At 40.9% G+C, this 22,998-nt stretch overlaps 1 protein-coding gene across 1 annotated transcript in view; it reads right to left on the bottom strand.

The window, feature by feature from the left end:
- EFEMP2 (EGF containing fibulin extracellular matrix protein 2) overlaps positions 1-22,998 on the bottom strand; it is a 725,363-nt gene that overhangs the window by 154,596 nt on the left and 547,769 nt on the right. Inside the window, exons 7-8 of the mRNA XM_044060512.1 lie at positions 18,072-18,191; positions 1,622-1,741 (exon numbers count right to left, since the gene is read on the bottom strand). Of these exons, the coding sequence (XP_043916447.1) occupies positions 1,622-1,741; positions 18,072-18,191 (240 nt within the window). The remainder of the gene's footprint in view (positions 1-1,621; positions 1,742-18,071; positions 18,192-22,998) is intronic.

The raw sequence follows: 22,998 nt of genomic DNA, 5'->3' as shown, positions 1-22,998 counted from the left end.
ATTTGGAAACTTTCAGTTCTAACTTGGAATCTATAAAGGAAACAAACAGGTGATCTGTTTTGCTGGTATCCTTAGTTTTGTCCAAGTAAATGGAATGTAAGAATCTAAGGAATGTAAGAATCTTTGTCCTCTATTTTGGGGATTGGGGAAGAAGGTAGGCAGATCGATTGCCTGGTTGATGATTAGCTCATTAACCACCTTTGGCATGAAAGAAGGAATGGTTCTAAGGCTTAGGTGGAATAGCCATGAGAGCATGGAGTTCTGAAATCATGCAGGCTGAAGTCAGGGCCAGAAGGAACACTTTTTTCCAGGTGCAGAATTTGAGAATAGCTGAAGCAGATGGTTCAAAAGGGGGTGAAGTGAGTTTTTCCAAAACAAAATTAAGGTCCTAGTGTGGGGTGATAGGCTTCCTTGGGGTTAATTGTGTTAAACCCCTTTCAGAAAAAGCTTATCCTCTATTCTGGACAAGACAGGGGGTTCCAAAGGTAGACTAGCATTAATGGCAGATAAATGAGCCTTAATGGAAGAGTAGGCCAGCCCCAAATGTAATAAAACACAAGTATTGAAGCACTGTGGGGATGTCAGACAGAAGAGGTTGGACTTTGTGCTTAAAGCATCAAACTGAGAATCTCTTCCACTTGGTTGTGTATGTTTTCATGGTGTTTGAATCTTGCAAGAAGCAAGGAAACCTAACAACCTCTGTGAAGAATGTGCATCTTGTAGGTATTAAATTCCTCTCAACCAGAGAGTTAAACGGAGTGGGGTCAGATTGCGATGAAGCAGCTGCCCTTTATGTTGCATGATTAGATCTGGTTATTGCAGGATTCTCCAATAATTTTCCTTAGATGGGTGGAACAAGAGTGGAAACCATTGCTGTTTTGGCCAGAAACATGCCAGGAGCAAGAGTTTTGGAGATTCCTTCTGGGCCTTGAGTAGGAGCCTTGTAAGCAGAGACAGAGGGGGATATGCATAAAGGAACTTCCCTGTCCACTGGAAGGAGAAAGCATCTGTTCTCCAGGCTGAACTTGATGGTTTCCTTGTGCATAAAACAGGGAGCAGGTGATGCTCAAGAGAAGCAAAGAGATCTAGTGGAAGGGGAAGTTTCTAAATGCCCTAGCCTAATTTCCCCTAGTAGTATAAATACCACCTAAGGTCTCCGCTGAAAAGAGGTCACTAGTCTAGTGGGACTAACCTGGTCATCAAACAAAAAATAACCAATGCCTTAACTTTGCTAACAATTTAAGACTTTGGCTTATTACAGTATTTTTTTTTCTGTTGGATACTTCCCATTCATATTCATTCTGTTGTTTATTTCTATTTGAATGTAATTTTACCTGTGGAGGTCTGACAGATTATCACTATGTCTATATATTTTGTTTTTTTTCCTGAGCAGGGCTAACAAAGGCAATGAGTAACACAAATGACTGGCATGTGCCATTATTTAAGAATGAGAGCAGTTGCCAAATCATGTAACTTCTATTTCTTCAAGTGTTCTGTTCCTATAATTTTATTTTCACTAAACTTGCTTTGCTTAAATTTTATTTGGCTAAGAATTCTATGAATCCACACATGCTGTTTAACTGTTCGTCCATGAAATACCCTCAGGCTGTTTCTGGCTTACCTTGACAGATCCTTAATCCACGCATCTGGTATCCTTGTGGGCAAATACAGGAGAACTTTCCAGGCTCATTCTGACACTGGTGCTGGCACAGGAAGTTTGAGTAGCTGCACTCATCAATATCTATAAAATAAAACGAAGCCAAACAGATAAGTCGATCATCCAGTTACAAACACCACATTTATCATTTCTACATTGAAACATCGCAATTATCTTATCGGCAGTGATGTTTATAATTACAGTTTGAAAAGCATCTTTCCAAAACAGTATAAGTAATGTGCTGGCTTCAAACAGTTGTATTAAAACATCATTTTCTGATTCCAGATAAAAACAATAATGTTCAACTAGTCTTTTTTTTTACTCAACAAGGCAATGAGCCAATGTATGCCCCAGTTTATTACCTACCCAGACTCTTTCTTTCTAAGAATGGCCTTATGCCTGTCCAATAAATTCTTCAATTCATTCATTATTGTTGATGCTGTTATGTCTTCAGGAAATTACTCCTTTTATATACAACCTGCTCTGTGAAATAATTATTTTATTTTTGTAGCTCCAAAGCCACCAATGTTGCATCCTTAAAACTCTTAACATGTTCTCACACAGCATTTTTAAATATGGTTTCCACTTGTACTCTGTGAATTCCTTTGTGGTACATGAATGAAATGCAAAAAATAAGTTTTCTGGCTAAAAAATTTTCTTTCCTGAAGACAGTACATGTTAAACTCTCTCAGTTTCTTTATGTGGTTTCTAATGAAAACAGTGTAACACCTCGTTGCCTTTCTCTGAAATGCTTGTATCCTTTCAGCAGTGCTACAGTAATGAGGTCAACATAAATGAATAAAGTATGCCAGAGAAAACTGCAGCAAGAGTGGGATGGAGGGGAAATTGCCCTGGGTGCAAGCTGTTGGAGGCATAATAACACTGCTGAAGAGTAGTGCCAGTCAGTCCCTATAAGGCAAGCAGTATGGGCAATCATTGAAGCAGTCATATTCACAGGCTACTTATATGAAAGTGTGTCAGTGTTTGCTGTTAGGAAATGCAGCAAGGAGCCAGTATAGTGTACACAACACTGCAATTATGCTCCAAAACCAGGAAAAAGACATACTAAGAGCTTTTCTAGCATGAGACCCAATCTTAACAGTGCTTATGGGTTTAAAAAAACCTTGTTAAGGACACCTTAAGTGTTAAGTACAGGTCTCACACTATGGACTAACAGTAGACAGTGTAAGCTAGCAAAGAACAGCAAAAGAAGGTAGGTAAAACAGCTTTTAACAGCTGTTAAAACTCCACTCTGCAATACTTAAACAGAAAATATGTCAGAACAAAGTGTCTTAACATCTTTTAAAAGCTATTTTACCCTCTGCCAGAAGAACACTTAATTTCTGCCTTCTGTACCTCTAATCTGTCCCTGAGTATGCCAAATGTCTCTTATTTTGAGTCATATTTTGCCATGTTCCACATAAAATGTTTGCTTTTTTCTGGTAAATCACTGAAGACTGCAGTCATTCAATTATGCCAGACATTAGAGTTTCATACTTATTGTTCAGAAAATGCATATTATTGCAAAACCTGTTGCTCTAGTAACTTTTTACATTACATACAGCACTATATTTAAAAACTGTCCCCAATTTTGATCCTTTGTTCCTCTATTACCTTTTGGATTTGTCCAGAGTTCTTAAGCAAAGAAGATGAGAAGTTTGCTACTGTCTGTGTGACAGCACCAAGTGCTTTATTGGCTTTCAAATGACATTAAAACACTTTGCACTTCTAGACTTTCTTTTACTTTTGTGTAACTGGCAGCACACAGAGCAGATAAATCTCCATGCACTACAAATCATTTTAAATAGGTCTCTGATCATAACCCTCCATTATGTGTTCTTGATATGGGTGCCAAGATTTGTTTGGGTTCTTTCTCAAGGTGAATTTCTTGGCATCCATGTTTCAAACACAAAAAATCTGGTTATGATTGGAGAACTGACCATTATCGCCCATGTTATAACTTGGCAAAGCTGTTTTAGCATTAGCTAATTTGTTTGTTTACCAAGAAGACTTATTATTTGCATATGCAATCAGCAAACTGCAGCAAAGTAGAGAAATAGCAGACGTACTAAGGCCATACATGACACTTGTTTACTTAGCCTAAAGATCTTTTTTTTTTTGGATTCTAAAAGGACCATATTTTTGTCTTCAACTCTGAAAAAACTTTGAGGAGGTGGCAAATGTGGATAGTGCATAGGGCATCAACTGATATTGCTACAACTGTGAAGCAAGATAGAATTTTACCAATGATCTTTAAAAGATGTAAAATCTTGTTTCGTACAATTAATGTTTTTTTCATACATCTCATTATTCTATCAGCCTCCCCTGCTGCCTTTCATATTGCTTTTTAGGTGGTTACAGGACCCCTCATCACATTTATAAATGGAAAGATCCTTATCAACAAAGCTCACATAATACAGTGCCAAACTTGCCAAAACAAATACTTGCTGAAGGCCCACACATTGTGAATGACATAGTTGTTAAGGGTCCTGAACACTGACACTTACACTCATTGGGGTAGCCAGTCAACAACAGTAATGTGAGATAACTTATGACAGGCAGTAAAGCAGACTAGCTGTAGTATACATGTTCATTCTAGAAAAATGTATGCAATCCACTGTAATAGAAGGACTGGAGTTGAAATGGAGCTGCTTGATAAGTGGGATATAAGAAAGAGCCTAGTAAGGGATACAGTGAGTGCATATCTAGTACCAGTATGCTAAAACGAGAGTTATGGTGTTGTGAAGCACCACCTGTGAGAGCACTCATCTGCTTATGGTTTGATGAGATGCACCTAGGACATCACCCAGCCATGCAGAGCAGTATACCTGTACAACACTGAGAAGATGTTTATTACCCTATCATTAAAAGTTTAATTTATATATCTTTATATTTGTGTGTATACATACCTTTTATATTTTGCTTTATATATATATATATATATATATATATATATATATATATATATATATATATATATATATGTATATACACATAGGTGTACTTTTGAAGAACAAACATTCACTACTTTGAACTTCAAAAGTACACCCACACTAACACGAAAGTGCACTTTCGTGAATCCGCTATCCCCTTACCCTAACCCTTGCCCTAACCCTAAGGTTCATCACTACCACATGACAGTTGAAGACATTCCAAATCGGGCTATGTCCTCCACTGTGGTGCGATAGTCACGGAACTTAGGGTTAGGGCACAGGTTAGGGTAAGGGGATAGTTAGTAGGGCTATCCCCTTACCTTGACCCATGCCCTAAGCCTAAGGTTCGTGACTATCGCACGACAGTGGAAGACATTCCAAATCAGGCTATGTCCTCCACTGTGGTACGATAGTCACGACTAGGTTAGGGCACGGGTAAGGGGATAGTTAATAGGGCTATCCCCTTACCTTGACCCATGCCCTAAGCCTAAGGTCCGTGACTATCGCACGACAGTGGAAGACATTCCTAATCAGGCTATGTCCTCCACTGTGGTACGATAGTCACGGACCTTGGGGTTAGGGCACGGGTTAGGGTAAGGGGATAGTTAGTAGGGGTATCCCCTTACCTTGACCAGTGCCCTAAACCTAAGGTCCATGACTATTGCACCACAGTGGAGGACATAGCCCATTTTTCAATGTCCTCTACTGTGGTGTGGTAGGTTCGGTTAGTGAGCTTAAGTGAAAGTGCACTTTCATTAAAGTGCACTTTTGCTTAAGTGGTGATGTACTTTCCTATTTCGACAAAGTGAATTTTCATTGCAGGAAAGTACACCCATATATATATATATATATATATATATATATATATATATATATATATATATATATATATATATATATATATATATATATATAGATATATATATATATATATATATATATATATTTAGATATATATATATATATATAGATATATATATATATATATATATATATAGATATATACCATCTTAATAAAGAGATGCAAAAAATACATAGGAGTGATGGATTATTTGTGTATATGTTTATGTGTGTGTGCGTGTGTGCAAAAATATAAAGGATATACACACACACACACATATATATCTATATAGAAAGATAGAGGGCATACATCTCAACCACGTAGTGCAAGAAATATGGACAAAGCCTAAAACTATGGGGAGACACAAGCCTAAAATAGGGACAGATTTTAAATATTACTCTTATTAACTTAGAAATTTAGTAGAATAACAGATTTCATGTTAGCATGCATTTTCTGTAGGATATAAAGTCTGAAACTCAAATGTATGTCATTCTTTAGTGACAATAATCCTTGGTGATTTGCCAGAAAATCACAAATGTTATGAGGAACAGACCCAAAATATGAGGCAAAATTCTGGACATTCTCTGAAAATCTGGACAGTTAAGACATATGAGAGAGAGAGAGAGAGAGATTCCTCCATCTGTATCAATTAGGTGTATGGTTGATCAGCTGTTTTGCCTAACATAGATGATCGACAAACAGCCAAACACCATACTGGTTCGAGATTGCTTGTGTAGTGGGGATGGGAATGTGCTCTTTCCTTACTATATAGATCTCAGAATTAGTATACATGTACCGGGGGAGGGTGCAGGGTGGATTTGCCCTCCTGAAAAAAAAAGGGATTGCTTTTAAATTTGCATGCGTCAAGGTTATGTCTTGGAGCATGCATAAAAAAAGGATTGCTTTTAATTTTGCATACTTCAAAGTTATTTCTTGGAGCATGTGCAGCAAAAAAAGGATTGCTTTTAATTTTGCATGCTTCAGTGTTATGTCTTGCAGCATGCACATTAAAAAAGGATTGCTTTTAATTTTGCATACTTCCAGGTTATGTCTAGGAGCATGCACATTGTGCTGTCAATCTTTTCAGATTGATCATTTTTTTCTGTTTGTTTCCCTATCTCCACTGTATTGTATTCCTAAGAAATCCATGTTATCCTTCCTGTTCCCTTCTGACAATTTCATTTCAACTTGCACTTTTAATGACCTCAAAGACTTGCCCTTTAGCTACCTCTTACTTTGTGCTAAGTCTCCTCCACCTCTTGTATACACTATCTTTTGTACTAAACACTAGCCTATCATGTAGGGCGGCCACGGTGGTGCAGCGGTTAGCATTGCCACCTCACAGCAAGAGGTTCTCCGGTTTGATCCTCGGCTGGGATGCCTTCTGTGCAGAGTCAGCATGTCCTCCCTGTGGTCGCGTGGGTTTCCTCTGGGTGCTCCAGTTTCCTCCCACATCCCAAATATATGCTGTAGGTGGATTGGAGACTCTAAATTGGCCCTAAGTGTGAGAGTGTGCATGTGTGTGCCTTCTGTGGAAGGTTGGGCGCCGGGCTGGCAACTCAACATCATAAAACTCAACTGCCAATCATGAGCGGACAGGTGATCCGCTGTGGCGCCCCCTAACTGGGAAAAAGCCAGAAGAAGAAGACTAGCCTATCATGTCCATGTAGCCACAGTGGCTTCTTTTCTTTTAGTCCAAAATACTGCATTCATAACCTATTTTCACAGTTAATGTACCCTTTCAGTTTGCTCTAAGTCCCTAACTCCTTTGTGACCCTCTCCCTCAGCTAAGCATAATCTGTTCCCCTGAATTCCCACACCATTGCCTTTGTCCTTGAACTGTTACTGTTTTGTCCCTCTCTAAACCACACAGTGGCATGATTGCTCCTGAACGGTGGTTGCCTGCACCTAAACACCAATATTCACTCTTCTTTGGTGAGGACTACATCCAGAATTCTACATCTTTTTAGCATATTCTTGCACCAGTTTCCTGAACTCCTTATGATGTAACACTTCACTCAGTTCCTGTTCCCTTTCTGCTGTGGAACTTTGAATTTCACAGCCTGCTCCTGGCAAATTCATGTCTCCCTTGAGTATTACTCTCTCTCATTAAATTCCTTTTTCTTTATTTCCTTTCTCTTCCAATCTCCCTTCCTCCTCACTTGATGTGGCTGGAGGTTGTGTTGTATTGATCAACCAGCATGCTTTTTCCCTCTATCTGTCCCTCTGCTGGAGGGACAGATCTACTTTGATCCATCAAAAAAACACTTAATCAAAACTCACTTACCTGTTCCCAGTTCAGAGAAACTTAATTTTAACAAAAGGACAGACTGCTGACATCCTTTCCCTGAGAAAGGAACCACTTGGCCACCATGGTGAATTTGCCCTTTCTACAATGAAGTGCAATCTCGGAATTGGAATATTTAAGTAGGGGGGGCAAAGCCCCCCACATTGGGGGGGAGTGTGGGTGGGAAAGCCCCCCACTTTGGTGGGTTTAATTTTGGTCCGTGTGGGTTTTTTTCTCCTGGTGGCCAAGTGGTTCTTTTCTCGGGCAAAGGAAGTCGGTAGTCTGCTTTCATTAAAGTGAAGTTTCACTGAACTGGGAATGGGTACGTGGGTTTCGATTAAGTGGCTTTTCGATGGATCAAAGTAGATCTGGAGGGACAGATTTGTCTCCCAGCGACTGCTGCTTTGGAATAGGTTGCCAATTCATGTGAAGCAGAGCACCTCTGTGACACTGTTCAAAAGGAACCTGGACACCTGGATAGGGCACCATAAATTCTTACCGGGGATAGCACCCACAACCCTCCTTCGCGTGTGCAGTCATTACTAAATACAGTCCTGGGTATTGACTAAAGCATAGTACAGTTTTGTACCTACCATAAATGTAGATTTTCGAGTGTTCACACTGCTGCAGTCATTACACTTGGGTTATCCTGCCGTCAGGCGGTCCCGTGGTCCTGTAGTCAGCCAGAGTTCCAAAGTCTTGGTCTGGTGTCAGTTGCTGTCACCTCTTCCCTGATGTCAGTGCCCCAGGGGTATATAAGATGCATCTGATGCCATTTTATTCAGTTTTTCTTGCCCCAGATGTCAGGTGCCCCCAATAGGTAGGCAATTCATATTGCTAATAAAAAATATATACATATAAAATAAAAACAATACCTTCAGTTACAAGCAAATACACGACAAAGGTTGTACAGGATAGAAAGGTATAGATAAGTCCAGCTAGTTCAGAGGGGATGGAGGGAGGGTAACCTGGACTGCAGCAGTGTGAACACTCGAACATCTACATTTATGGTAGGTACAAAACTGTACTATGCTCATCATGTTACACTGCTGCAGTCATTACACTTGGGTAGAATCCCAAAGCTAAGGTTGGGTGGCTGGTCTATAAAGAGTTAGGATTGGCTATGAGGCCCTGCAGAACTGCAGTGGCAAATCCTGTTCTGGATTTAGAGTAAAGAGGCAGGTGGTAATGCCTGGTAAAGGTGTGCACTGAACTCCAAGTTGCAGCCTCCAAAATTTCCTTGGTAGGTACTCCTCTGAGAAAAGCTGTTGAAGTGGCTGTTGCCCTGGTGGAATGTGCCCTAATGGTATTTGGGACAGGTTTTCCATGCTGTGTCTAGCAGTAATGAATACAGTGTCCTATCCATTTGGATATAGTCTGCTTTGAGATAGCCTTGTCCTGTGATCCTGCAGCATATGCTACAAACAGTTGCTCAGTTTTCCTGAAAGCTTTTGTTTTGTCCAAGTAGAAGTGTAGCTGTCTGTGTACGTCCAAAGAATGCAGAAGTTTCTCCCCTTTATTCTGGGGGTTTGGATAAGAAGTTGGCAAATGGATGGTTTGGTTAAGAGCTACACTAGATATCACCTTTGGCATAAAGGTAGGGTTTGTCCTTAAAGAAACCCTGTCCTGATGAAAAATTATAAAAGGTTCCACTGCCATTAATACCTGTAGCTCTGAGACTCTTCGTGCTGAAGTTACTGCCAGGAGCAGAGCTGTTTTCCATGACAAAAATTTTAGATCGGCTGTATTGGCTGGCTCAAAAGGTGGTAGGGTCAGTTTTTCCAAAATGAAAGTGAGGTCCCAAATCAGTGTTGGTGCTCTCCAGGGCGGTCTTATGTTTTTAGCCCCTCTGAGGTACTGCTTTAGCAAGGGATGAGAGAATAAAGGAGGATTTGTGTTGTAATGTGCTGAAATGGCAGAGGCGTGGATCTTAATTGATGAGAAGGATAGGCCACTGTCCAGCATCTCAGTTAAGTATTGTAAAATCTGAGGAATGTTTGGAACAAGAGGGTCAAGGTTTTGAGCCTGGTTCCAGGCGCAGAATCTCTTCCATTTTTCTGAGTAAGCTTTCCTGGTGCTAGGCCTCCTGGCCTCCAAAATGACATCCATAACAGCTTTAGAGAGAGGTATTGCCTGTTTGGCTAATGTATCTGCCATGCAGCCAGGTTTAGGGTTTTGAGCTGACCCAAGTCAGTGTTGGTGCTCTCCAGGGCGGTCTTATGTTTTTAGCCCCTCTGAGGTACTGCTTTAGCAAGGGATGAGAGAATAAAGGAGGATCTGTGTTGTAATGTGCTGAAATGGCAGAGGCGTGGATCTTAATTGATGAGAAGGATAGGCCACTGTCCAGCATATCAGTTAAGTATTGTAAAATCTGAGGAATGTTTGGAACAAGAAGGTCAAGGTTTTGAGCCTGGTTCCAGGCGCAGAATCTCTTCCATTTTTCTGAGTAAGCTTTCCTGGTGCTAGGCCTCCTGGCCTCCAAAATGACATCCATAACAGCTTTAGAGAGAGGTACTGCCTGTTTGGCTAATGTATCTGCCATGCAGCCAGGTTTAGGGTTTTGAGCTGACCGTGCAGGATCTGATTGTTTAGTTGAGTCAGAAGGTGTGGAATTTGAGGCAAAATCCATGGTGGTCCTTGAGCCAAGTTCCTTAAGATAGGATACCAGTGCTGGCATGGCCAGTCTGGAGCAATCAGGATCATCTGTGGTTTTTCTTGTCTGGCTTTTAGGAGTACCTTTGAAAGGAGTGGCAGTGGCGGGAAGGCATAAACTTTTAGGTTTTTCCAGCTGAACAAAAGAGCATCCACTTTCCATGCTTGTTTGTGATAAGTCCTTGTGCAGAATTTTTGTAGTTGGCAATTCAGTGGGTAGGCAAAAAGATCTATGTCTGGGCATCCCCATTTTTGCGTTACCATGCTGAAGATTTGTGGATTCAATTTCCATTCGTGAGGGTCCATGATATTTCTGCTTAGATCGTCTGCCAGAGTATTTTCCTTTCCTGGCAGGAATTGTGCTTGCAGGTGAACTTGATACGTTAGAGCTGTGTTCCATAAGGTCATGGCTTGCCTGCATAGGGGATAAGAATGAGTGCCCCCTTGCTTGTTTATGTACCACATTACTGTGATGTTGTCTGTCTTTAGTAATAATTGTCCTGGATGCAGATCATCCTTGAAAGCTGTTAGGGCATTTTGAACAGCCAACATCTCTTTTTGATTGATGTGAAGATGCATCTGGTCTGTGGTCCACTTGCCCTGAATGCATTTTCTTGCCATGTGTGCTCCCCAGGCGTAATCCGAAGCATCTGTTGTTACAGTTTGCCTGGCTGTGGGTTGGGTAAAAGGCTGACCCTTGTTTAGGTGACATGCCTGTGCCCACCATCGAAACTCCTGTTGTAGGCAGGGAATCATTGGTATTAGTGCTTCTAAACTGTGATAGTGTTGAGTCCAAACACTTTTTAGGTACCACTGTAATTTCCTCATATGCAGTCGTCTGGCATATGGTATTAGTAGAATGCAAGATGCCATGAATCCCAGGGCCTGCAGAATTTTTCTTGCAGGGAGATGGGACGTTTTTGCCAGTAATTGAAAATATTGAGTTAGTTGCACTTGTTTGACGTGAGGTAAGCCATCTGGGCCGTTGTATTTAAGCTGGCACCCAGGAATATAATCTGTTGCGAGGGCACTAGTTTTGGCTTCTTTTAATTTACTGTGTAGCCTAGAGAAATTAGCAACCTTTTTACAAATGCCAGATGCTGTAGAAGAATGTCCTTTGTCTCTACTTGAATGAGGCAGTCGTCCAGGTATGGATATATTTGAATTCCTTTTTGTCTGCAAAATGCAAGTACTGGTGCCAGGTACTTTGTGAAGACCCTGGGCACAGTAGATAAGCCAAAGGGCAGTGCAGAGAATTGGTAGTGCATTGTACCAGCTTTACATCTGAGGTATCTTCTGCAATTTTGTCTGATAGGGACATGCAGGTATGCCTCTTTGAGGTCCAGAGTAACAAGCCAAGCCTTCTTGCCCAGCATGGGTAGAAGTTGCTGTAATGTCAACATTTTGAATTTTGGAATATCCAGGTAAGTATTCAGAATTGAAAGGTCTAGTATGGGCCTCCAGGCCTTGTCCTTTCTGGGGACCATGAAGAGTCTTGAGTAAAATCCTTGTCCTTGTTCCTGTTGTGGTACTTTTTGAATAGCTGTCATGTCCATGAGGGCTGAAATTTGTTTTGTGCCTCTGCCCATTGATTTTGTGGCAGGTCTGACATTCCTTTTAGCCTTGGTAAAGTATGAAAGTGGAACCTGTAACCTTGAGACACAATATTCAGAACCCATTTGTCTTGGGTTATTGTTTGCCAGTTTTGAGAAAAAAGTGCTAGTTTTCCCCCTAAGGGGGCTTCCAAAAGGGACGTGCTTGGCATACAAAGGGGAAAGTCATTGTGACTGTTTCCTGTAAGGTTGAGACTTGTCCTCACCTCCTTTTGGGGTTGAGGTGTCCCACTGTCATTGTCTGTTTGAGCCTTGGGGTTGAGATCTGCCTCTTGGGCGGCTGTATCTGCCTCTCTGTGGCCTGTCTGACACTGGAAAGGACCAATTCTTTGTTGGCCAATTTCTGCTAAACCAAGGTGGCTGTACCTGTCCTTGACTGTTTGCATAGTTTTAGCTTTATCCTCCATTTTCTTTAACATCTCATTTATTCAGCGACTCCGGACCCATCTGAGGGATTAGTTTCCATAGGCCCAATACCTTGAGTTTCCAGAGGCCTAGTTGTCTCCACGTGGGAGTCAGAAGCGGCCTGTGGCTTTGAGGTAGTGGGTGTCAGGGGCTGCGAAAGCGCCTCACTGAGAACCGGTATTGATGTCGTCGGTTGATCCGATGGCATAGTATAACTGAACCTTCGGCCAAAGTAGTGCAAAGCAAAATCAAAACGTCTTTTTATAGTGCGTTTGTTAAATCTAGCAGAAAACCGACAACTAGTGACATCGTGATCCAGGCGTAGGCATGGAATACAGTAAGAGTGGAAGTCCTTATGAGGTATTTGCTTCCCACAAGAAATACAATTATTAACTTTTTCTGACATCGGTCTGAAGCAAGAAAAAAGTTTCCCCAATGGGGTACTTAGCTTTATTGAAGACTTCGGATCTGAAATTCGACTTCGAAAATCTCAGGAGTCGGCCGACCGGCACTTGCAAACTGCTTCTGCTTTGGGCACCATGCGGCAGGAAAGACTGAAGAAAATGGCGTCGGATGCATCTTATATACCCCTGGCACACTATCGTCAGGGAAGAGGCGACAGCAACCGACGCCGGACCAAGACTTTGGAACTCTGGCCGACTACGGGACCACGGGACTGCCTGACGGCAGGATAACCCAAGTGTAATGACTGCAGCAGTGTAACACGATGAACATCTATGGTATTACATTTGGATGAATCAGCTAGGCTTAAAATGACCTCCGGGTCGATAGCTTAGTAACCTACTATGATCCCACCTGAGCTGCCAGGCTGCTTAGTGTAGGTTCTGACCTGCTCCCTGTTTTGCTCCTATGGGATGAAGTTCCTCTTATTTTTCTTATCTCTCCTTTGATGTCCTATGTTATACAGATGGACTGTTCTACTTCCATCCCTCTCTTCTCTGCTATTCTTGAACAGTCTATACTAAGGTACCTTCATGTCCCACCCATTCTTGTCATTGTCCCATGTTTATCTATTATCAGCAATGCCCACTTGCTCCCTTTCTGTATCACTTCTTTCAGCGCACCCAACTTCCAACTATACTCCTTGCAATGCACAGTATAACTAGCAAAACATGCTACTAGGCATTATTAATCATTCCTCTGCTGTGTTCTGATCTGTTTTTTTTTTCCTTTCTGTCTACTGCTTGACCTCTGCTTTCTGCTTCTGTGACACTCCCTCACCTCTCCCATCTTAGTTTAAAGGTGTGATCATTGAAATGCACATTTACAGCCTAACTCTATGCACTGCTGCCCCTTCTGGGATAAGATGAATGTCCCTGGTTTACTGGTCCTTCTTTCAGGTCTCCCGCCAGCTTCCTACTAATCCAAAGCTCTTCTTCTTTTTATCCAGTGTAGCAGCCTGGCAATATAGTCTTATAGTATTATTTTTCTTTTCTTTTCTGTATCACCAGCAATCTGTTCACATTTTTCTGCCACCTCCCTGGCCCTATTCACGTTCAGCTCAGCTGTCTCCTCAGACAAGACACTGCTACCTATATTCTGCACAACATACACGCCCTCCCTCCTTGGTGACCACATATTCCTCTGAAGACCCACATCATCTGCCACCCTAAAGACACCTCAGCCAAACAGGTGCCCTGCATCCTGAATGGCTCACAAACCACGTTTGCTCTTCTCACTCAGGCTATACTCCTCTTTTCATGCTGCCTCATTGGATATCTGACTTATGCAGTCTAGTTTTCATGCTGTATACCTTTAGATGTTCACATTTTTTCAAGGACCTTTTCTCTGTGAAAATACAGTGGTCAACTCCACCATCCTGGGAACTATTGCTGTTAGTTTTAGTAAATGCCTGTCCTTTTCATTTGCAAATATTGAAAAGACGTATTCATTTTGTATTTTGTTTTTTCTTTCTTTTCTGCTGCTATGTCACCCATTTTCTTAGCTTCACTATCCCTCTTTAATATTTGTTTGTTTCCTTATAAATCTACAACTTTTTTAAATCACCCTGTTTGTTGGAACTAGTCATCCTTTCCTATGCTAGGGCCTTTGCGTCTGTGACAGTTGTAGCCATTTCTTTATGCGTTAACTCATTTATACCAGCTAGCATTTGCATTAAAGATAAATGAAATACTTCTGTGCTACTAGGCTAGACAGTGATTGCCTGAAACAAGCAAAAATGTTTAACTGTAAAAGAAATACTTAGCTTAGACTGAACAAGTAAAGCAGTGCTTTACTTTACGTGCTCAATTAACAGCATTTCATTCACAATGAATTCAGTGCATGGATTAAGTTAAAGGCACCACTGTCTTCTGCCTCTGTCAAACTCCCTCTCCTTTTCGTATTTTAGGAGGCATGAAATAGACCAACCTGCTCAGATAGCATTATAACCACAGAGCTAGGCAGAGCATTTTTGATCTGAATGGCTTAGTTGTTATACTTTCCTGTATTCCTCCTTCTTTGCTACTTTATACTTTTTATATGCTACATATTTTCACTCACCTTTGCGGGCACCTCATTTGAGAACCATAGTATTTTTCCTTCTTTGAGATCTGCAAATTATATTAACATTTGCTTTGTTCTTCCACATCTCATTAATGCCTGTTTGGTTAAGCTTCTGTGAAGCACTACTTAGTTTTGGCAAATTCCAATACCCCGAGGTCCAAAGTTTCAGTTTTTGGTTGAAGTGAATGTGTTTTAAAACTGAGAATGAATCACACTGTTTGGTGATTACGCTTTACCAAATGTCTTCCCGTCTTCTGATTTGAGATCTCCTTAACCTTAACTATAGATAACTAAAGTACATTAATCTAAACATGGTTCATTGTACCTTTCCAATCAAATATTTTGGTCACTAAAAGTTATCTGAGAATGGGGAACCTTCAGCAATTCTCCAACTAATCTTATTAAATTCAAAATAATAGCACCTCAGGGTAATTTATAGTTACTAAATGGATGCTTTTGTTGACTAACAAATTTGACAAAGAGGTTTCTGTGACAAGCTGCTGGGCCCAATTCACTTTGAATAGACTGGAGAGCATCAGGCTGAAGCCTGCTCTATCTTGAGTATGTTCTGGTGACAGTTTCCTGAGCCCTATCCTTTGCAGAACATCAGCGATGACCATACTTAGCTATGGTTATAGCCAATGAGTTCCTATTTTGTCTGGCATACTAAAGTCAGCAATACCTCCTTCCTCTCCCAGTTTAGCTCATTATCTCCAGCAAAGCTTTGGAAGATGTGCTCTAATCTCATATGACACAAGTGAGAGCTCTGTGGTAGGCATTCTGCCATCAAGCACATAAGGAGTAGCTTTCTTCATTAAGGGCATGAGAGCATGCACTCACACGTGGAGGGCAGATCCCTGCAGTGATGTAAGTTTCATGTCTCCTATCCAGGGGGGGCTTACTGCTTATGACATATTTTGCTGGGATGCCATCAGGGGACAAATCTCCCTCCTTACTGCCTGAATGATGGTCCTTCTGGAAGGCTGTCACCCTTATGTTGCGAATATCCACTATTGGCAACAAATGGGGTTTGGTCAGATTGGGAGCCATGGGAGCAAAAAACCTAAACTTAGAAAAAAAAATTACACCTCTTGCTGAAAAATCTTCCATAACTACAATTCATAAAGAAACAACATGTCAGTTGCACAGAAAATACTGTGCTTGCATTATGATACTATGTGGTATAGCTGCAGAAAATAACTGATCAGAAAACATGATGGAGTCGCTATAGCTAGATCCATTTGTAGAAATGTTCATAGTCTTTAGTAGCATGAATTGCAAGTTTAGTACTATTTCACCGCAAAAAAGTACAAGGACTATCAAGATTAAAAAGTAATAACACCTGCCATACTTCTGCTAGCTGGTATCTAGTTCTGAGGGTAACGGTCATTGAAGAGAACTTGCTGGAAGACCACAATCCCATACATATGTATGGTACACTTGGGTCTTGCAGCATTCTTACAAGCAAGCTTGGAGATCTAATTTTGAAGACTAATCTTTAACCATTTAAAAACACTCACCAGTAAAACTGCATGTATGAGGTAAACATTTCAAAGTGACTAAGGAGATAGCATTGTTGAGGTACGTGGTAAAATCTACATTCACATGTACCCTCCTTGCATTTACTCTGGGTCAGCACAGCATAAACTGTAGTTATAGCACTGTTTCCTCAGTGCTTTTCTTGTCTTCACTCAAATGCACATCCACATACGTTCATAACTGCATCACCTCTGCTACAACTCAGTCTCTGCATCTTCTAGTGCTATGTATCCATTTTGTCTACATATGTATAGTCAAACATGAGTGTGTATGTGTGCAAGCATGCGTGCACGCATGTATGTGTATATGAGTGAACGTGTATGCACGCATCTCTTTTGTGTGCACATGGAAATTCTTATTACGAGAGAGTGGAGTATGAAATAACAATATATGACAACAAGCTTTAAAATAAGGTATATTTTAAGACTATTTCTTTGAGAAAGTACTTGGAATTTTATATCACACCCTATATTTTAAAGTCTTTTAGAAGCCCAATAACCCCATTTGATACAAACAATGAGAGCAAAAAATGCTTTCAGTTCTGATATGTTTCTTTCTGGTTCAGTGGGACTAAGCAGGATGTCACTAAACCAAATAAATTCACAGATGAAATGCTGGGTCGGCTAATGCAGAGTTGTCTCTTAGATTGCTTACACTTAACATAGACAAGGTGTTGAAAAATATTAAAGAAAAAATTAGAAGGGAAAACAAGAGGAGAAAGACACAATGAAATTTAAATAATTGTAATTACAAGGCATTCAGATGGAAATAGTAACTTAAGGGGTTGCGACAGAAGAACATCAGAGGATGACATTCACTTTCTAGACCTGATACCCTAATAGCCCATCAGGAAACACAGATGCAGCCACGTCAGATATATTGGAACACCAAGTTTTCCAGGAGGTCAGAATTACATCAAGACTCACAAGATGAACTGAAGGTGGCAGGAAACATGAAAGCAGTTTTTTTAATCAACATAAGTAGTGGCAGCTGCAAATAAACAACAGAATTGCTGTCTGCATTTGGTTTGAAATACAAACACCAACTCCAGTTGCTGAGGAGGCTATTGACAGTGCAAAAGAAACAGGACTTTAAAAGTTTATTTTCATACTCTAATATCATTAAATTTATAAACAGTCTGCTTTCTAAAGAAATATCAGGCCATTTACGCTAAAAATGTTATTAGCATTTCTGTCATTTCTTTAAATGACTGTGAACTCTCTACATTTATTCTAAGGAGACTGAAATTTATACAACTCTCTTACCCTGGTTATATCAGTTGAAAACTGACATTTTCAGTTTGGCTTGCAAGTTACATTAACTGCAACTTTTTGACAGTAATGATGAAGCTAATGTTTGCCATGATGACTAATTTTCCACAGAAAATAGAAGTTGTTTACTGCCACTCCAAATGTCATACTCTATAACTACTTTTATTAAACTATGTTCTTTTTAAAAGACTGGTAATGCATACTTAATGCTAGTGATCTCTTCTTTTAGAGACGTTGCATTCTGAGAAAAAATGCATAACCTCAGTTCATTTTGCAATAATCAGTGCACTTAACAATTTATTTTCCTCTTAAAGCACATTTGGTAGCCAGTTAACAGACATACTTACCATTGCAACTGACCCCATCCCTATCAAGCTCATAACCCTGCTCACATCGGCATAAAAATGATCCATATGCATTAACGCAACGCTGCTGGCAGGGGGCACCCATCTCACACTCATTTACATCTGCAGAGGAAAAAAGACACTTTTAAGGCCACTTGAGTTTGAAAACCTCAAATAAATCATTTATAAAAACAGAACTATATTAATAATTAAAGAGAAAAATGATACTGATAAAGAACTGTTGTTTTTATAATTAGGACAGTGGATCCTAGTGCTGTTATGGATGTATATACCTTGTTCAGCTTCTTTGAAACAGCTAAGAACATAATCTGGATTACATTAAATACTTTGCAAACTGAAACTGTAGCACTAACAGAAATGCTGGCAGTTAGTATTTTTTTCATGTCACTTACCTTTCCAGTTTTAAAAAGAGTTACACACATTTACTCTGTGATTCATATTGATTGACATGTTAATTAGACATTTTACATACCATAATGTAATTTTTTTTCCAAACTACCTATATCATCTTAGTATAACCCTATCCAAGTTAATTTGGTTGTCTTAGTCTTGGCTCAAATTCCATTTCTACATTGTCTCCTTTAATGAAGCAAACATATACTGATGACAAAAACAGCTACAAAGACCCTTCTTCCTTTTGTTGCAACTAGAGATCATGATATCATCCTGTAAAAGCTTGTCTTCAAAACACTTTAAGCTGCACCTCAGTATCATTTTCAAAAACAAAGATAAACGTGGTGCACTCAAAAACACATAACACCAGGCTACAAATGGCCAACCTTAAGATTAAGCTATTTTACAGCTCTCTTATTCAAACTAGACATACAAGAAACTTGTCAGAAAATGTTAGTGTTTCCTTACCAGCTAATGGATGAAAAGTACAGTTGTGTACACTTACCATAGATGTAGATGTTCGAGTGCATTCACTGTTGCTGTCATTACATTTGGGTTATCTGCTTGTATGTAGCCCTCAGTCGGCCTGATTAACAAAGTCTTGGGTCCTGCGTCAGTTGCTGTCTCTTCTTCCGTGACGTCAGGTCATCAGGGGTATAAAACATGCAGCCGACGTCAATACATCAGTTTTTCTTGCCCCAGAAGTCAGGTGCCCCCCTAATGGGAAGCAATTAAATCTATAAATATACAAGGTTATACCTCAAACAAAAAAGCAGATACACCAAAAAGCTTTTAAGCATTGAAAAGGAGAGAAGAGGTATAGCCAAACGAAGTCAGGGGGCTGGAGGGAGGGTAACCAGGACTGCAACAGTGAATACACTTGAACATCTACATTTATGATAAGTGTACACAACTGTACTATGTTGTTCGTGTTTCATTGTTGCAGTCATTACATTTGGGTAGATTCCCAAAGCTAAGGATGGAAGGAGGAATTTAGATAGCATTAGGACCAGCTATAAGGCCCTGCAAAACTGCAGTGGCAAAGCCAGCGCTGGATTTAGAGAAAATTGACAAATGGTAATGCTTGGTGGAAGTATGTACAGAACTCCGGGTAGCAGCTTCTAGGATGTCCCTGGTAGGTACGCCTCTGAGAAAGTCTGTAGAGGTAGATGCAGCCCTCGGTGAGTGGGATCTGATCCCCTGTGGGATATGTTTTCCATGGTGCTTATAGCAGAAGTAAATGCAATGGCCTATCCATTTGGAGATGGTTCACTTTGAAATAGCCTTCCCCTCTGTCCCTGCAGCAAATGCCACCAGCAGTTGTTCAGATTTCCTTTGAGGTTTAGACCTGTCCAAGTATAATCTAAGTTGTCTGTGCACAACTAAGGAGTGCAATATCCGTTCCCCTTTGTTCTGTGGATTAGGAAAAAAGGTAGGCAAATGAATAGACTGATTAAAGGCCACACCGGATACCACCTTTGGCATAAAAGAGGGATTGGTCCTGAGGGACACCCTGTCTGCATGAAAGATGATGAAAGACTCCACTGCCATAAGGGCCTGTAATTCAGATACCCTTCTTGCTGAAGTGATGGCTAAAAGGGAAGCTGTTTTCCAAGAAAGGAATTTTAAATCTGCAGTAGCAGCTGGCTCGAAAGGAGGAAGGGTGAGTTTCTCCAATACAATGTTAAGGTCCCAGGCTGGAGTTGGAGCTCTCCTGGGTGGTCTTAATTTTTTGGCCCCTCTGAGGAACTGCTTTAACAGTGGAAGAGAGAAGAGGGGAGGCTCTGTGTTATAATGAGCTGAAATGGCTGAGGCGTGAATTTTTATTGAGGAAAAAGACAGGCCCTTGTGAAGCATCTCAGTTAAGTGTTGTAAAATCTGAGGTAAATTGGGCACTGCTGTGCTCATCCCTTGGGATTGGTTCCAGGCACAGCATCTTTTCCATTTTTTCAGCATAAGATTTTCTAGTACTAGACCTCCTTGCCTCTAAAATGACATCCATCACTGGTTTACTGAGGGATGGTAAAGGAGAGCTTAGGTAATTAGCTAAGCTGCTAGGTTCAGTGTTTGAAGCTGAGGGTGCAGAATCTGGTTCTCCTGCTGAGACAGCAGGGTAGGAGTCTGAAACAGGTGCCATGGGGCCAACAGTGACACACTGCACAGGAGGGGGTACCAGTGTTGGTGTGGCCAGGCTGGTGCAATCAAAATCATCCTTGGTTTGTCTTGTTTGATCTTTAGTAGTACTTTGGAGAGCAGAGGCAGAGGAGGAAAGGCATAAACTGACAGGTTTTTCCAGCTGAAGGACAGACCATCCACTTTCCAAGCTAGTCTGTGGGGAGTCCTTGCACAAATTTTTCCAATTGATAGTTCTGGGGAGAGGCAAACAGGTCTATATCTGGGCCCCATTTGCTTGTCAACATGTTGAAAATCCTTGGTTCCAGTTTCCACTCATGTGGGTCCATGAAAGTTCTGCTTAGTCTATCTGCCAGTGTATTTAGTTTTCCTGCAGGAATTGAGCTTGTAGATGTACTTGGTAGCTCAAGGCTGTGTTCCACAATGCCATGGCTAGTCTGCAGAGGGGGTAAGAATGTGTACCCCCCTGCTTGTTTATGTACCACATAACAGTGGTGTTGTCCATCTTTACCATTAATTGTCCTGGATGAATGTGGTCCTTGCAGGCTGTCAGAGCATTCTGTACAGGTAACATTTCTTTATGATTGATTTGAAGGTGCATTTGAGTTGGGTTCCATTTGCCCTGAATGCACTTCCCTGCCAGGTGCACCCCCCCCCATGCATAGTCTGATGCATCTGTTGTTAGGATTTGGGCGGTAGGGGGTAGTGTGAATGGTAGTCCCTTGTTTTGGTGGCAGGCCTCTGCCCACCAAAGGAACTCTAGGTGTAGACAAGGAATGATATGAATCACTGCTTCTAGATCCTGAGAATGTTGACACCATAGGCTTTTTAGATACCACTGTAGTTTCTTCATATGCAGTCTTGCATATGGAATTAGAAGAATGCAGGAGGCCATAAACCCCAAGGCTTGTAGTATTTGCCTTGCAGATAGCAGGGTTTTTGTGACCATTTGTTTGAAGTAGGTTGTCAAGTGAATTTGTTTCTCTGGCGTGAGGAAAGCCATCTGGGAAGTTGCAGTCAAGCTTGCTCCCAGGAATATAATTTATTGACAGGGTACCAGGTGTGATTTCTTTCATTTATGGTGTACCTTAGACAAGTTAGCACCCTCTGTACAAAAGCCAGATGATTTAAAAGTATGTCCTGGTTTTCTGCCCGAATTAGACAATCGTCCAGGTACTGGTATATTTGAATATTTCTTTGCCTGCAAAATGCAATGACTGGAGCTAGGCACTTTGTGAATACCCTGGGCGCAGTAGAAAACCAAAGGGCAGTGCAGAGAACTGATAGTGTGTGTAGCCTGCTTTGAAGCGTAGGTATCTTCTGCAAGATTCCCTGATTGGGATGTGCAGGTATGCTTCCTTTAAATTTAGTGTTGCCAACCAGGCATCTTTGCTTAGCATAGGAAGCAACTGGTGAAGAGTCAGCATCTTGAATTTTGGAATCACCAAAAAGGTATTTAGAGTAGGCAGGTCCAGGATAGGACGCCATGAATTGTCTTTTCTGGGTACCAGGAAAAATCATGAGTAGAAACCTTGTCCCTTTTTCTCTTCTGGTACCAACTTAATAGCCCCTATGCTTAAGAGAGAGAGTAATTGCTTTTGGTATATCCTGCCAACCACTTGGAGTTGGTGATGTGTGGAAGTGAAATCTGTATCCTTCTGACACTATATTTAAAACCCATTTGTCCTGGGTAATGAGTCTCCAGTTCTTTGCATGAAGTGCAATTTTTCCACCCAAAGGGGCAGTCAGTTGAGAAGTGCTTGGAAGTTTTAAAAATAAGTCATTGAGACAGTTTATCATCGGGGGGGAGTTTTATTACTCCCAAATTTGGAAGTGGAGGCCCCCACTGCTTAGTCCTGTGCATCCCCTGGGACTGAAACCTGGGTGCTCTGCTGGATCTGGGTTTGGACTGAGAAGGTCTGGAAGAGGCAGGAAAGGACCAATTCTTAGAAGGCCAATGCCTACTAAATCTTGGAGGTTGTACTTGTAAAAAGTCTTTAACAGTTTGCATAGATTTAGCTTTTTCCTCCATCTTTTTAAGAACTTTTTCAGCCTTGTTGCCAAACAGGTGGCCCTGATTTAAGGGAGCATCCAGTAATTTCGCTTTAACATGATCTGGCAAGGATTGCTCCTTAAGCCAATCATGCCTTCTAAGTACAGACCCAGTTACCGCAGCCCTGCAAGATGCCTCTAGCGAATCAAAACCACATTGCAATGTATGTTTACCAACTTGTTCAGCAGAATGCATAAAATCCTGTAAATCCTTATTTTCAGCACAATCAGGAATCAACATAATTTTCTGTTTAAGCAATCCAAAAATATGCAGCTGATACTTTAACATATGAAACTGGCAATTCAAGGCCCTAATGGCCAAAGTTGCAGA

The sequence above is a fragment of the Protopterus annectens genome, chromosome 2.part0 (genome assembly GCF_019279795.1).
Source record: "Protopterus annectens isolate FY-2018-M chromosome 2.part0, PAN1.0, whole genome shotgun sequence".
Lineage (NCBI taxonomy): Eukaryota > Metazoa > Chordata > Ceratodontiformes > Protopteridae > Protopterus > Protopterus annectens.
This window is presented reverse-complemented; position numbering and strand designations above follow the sequence as displayed.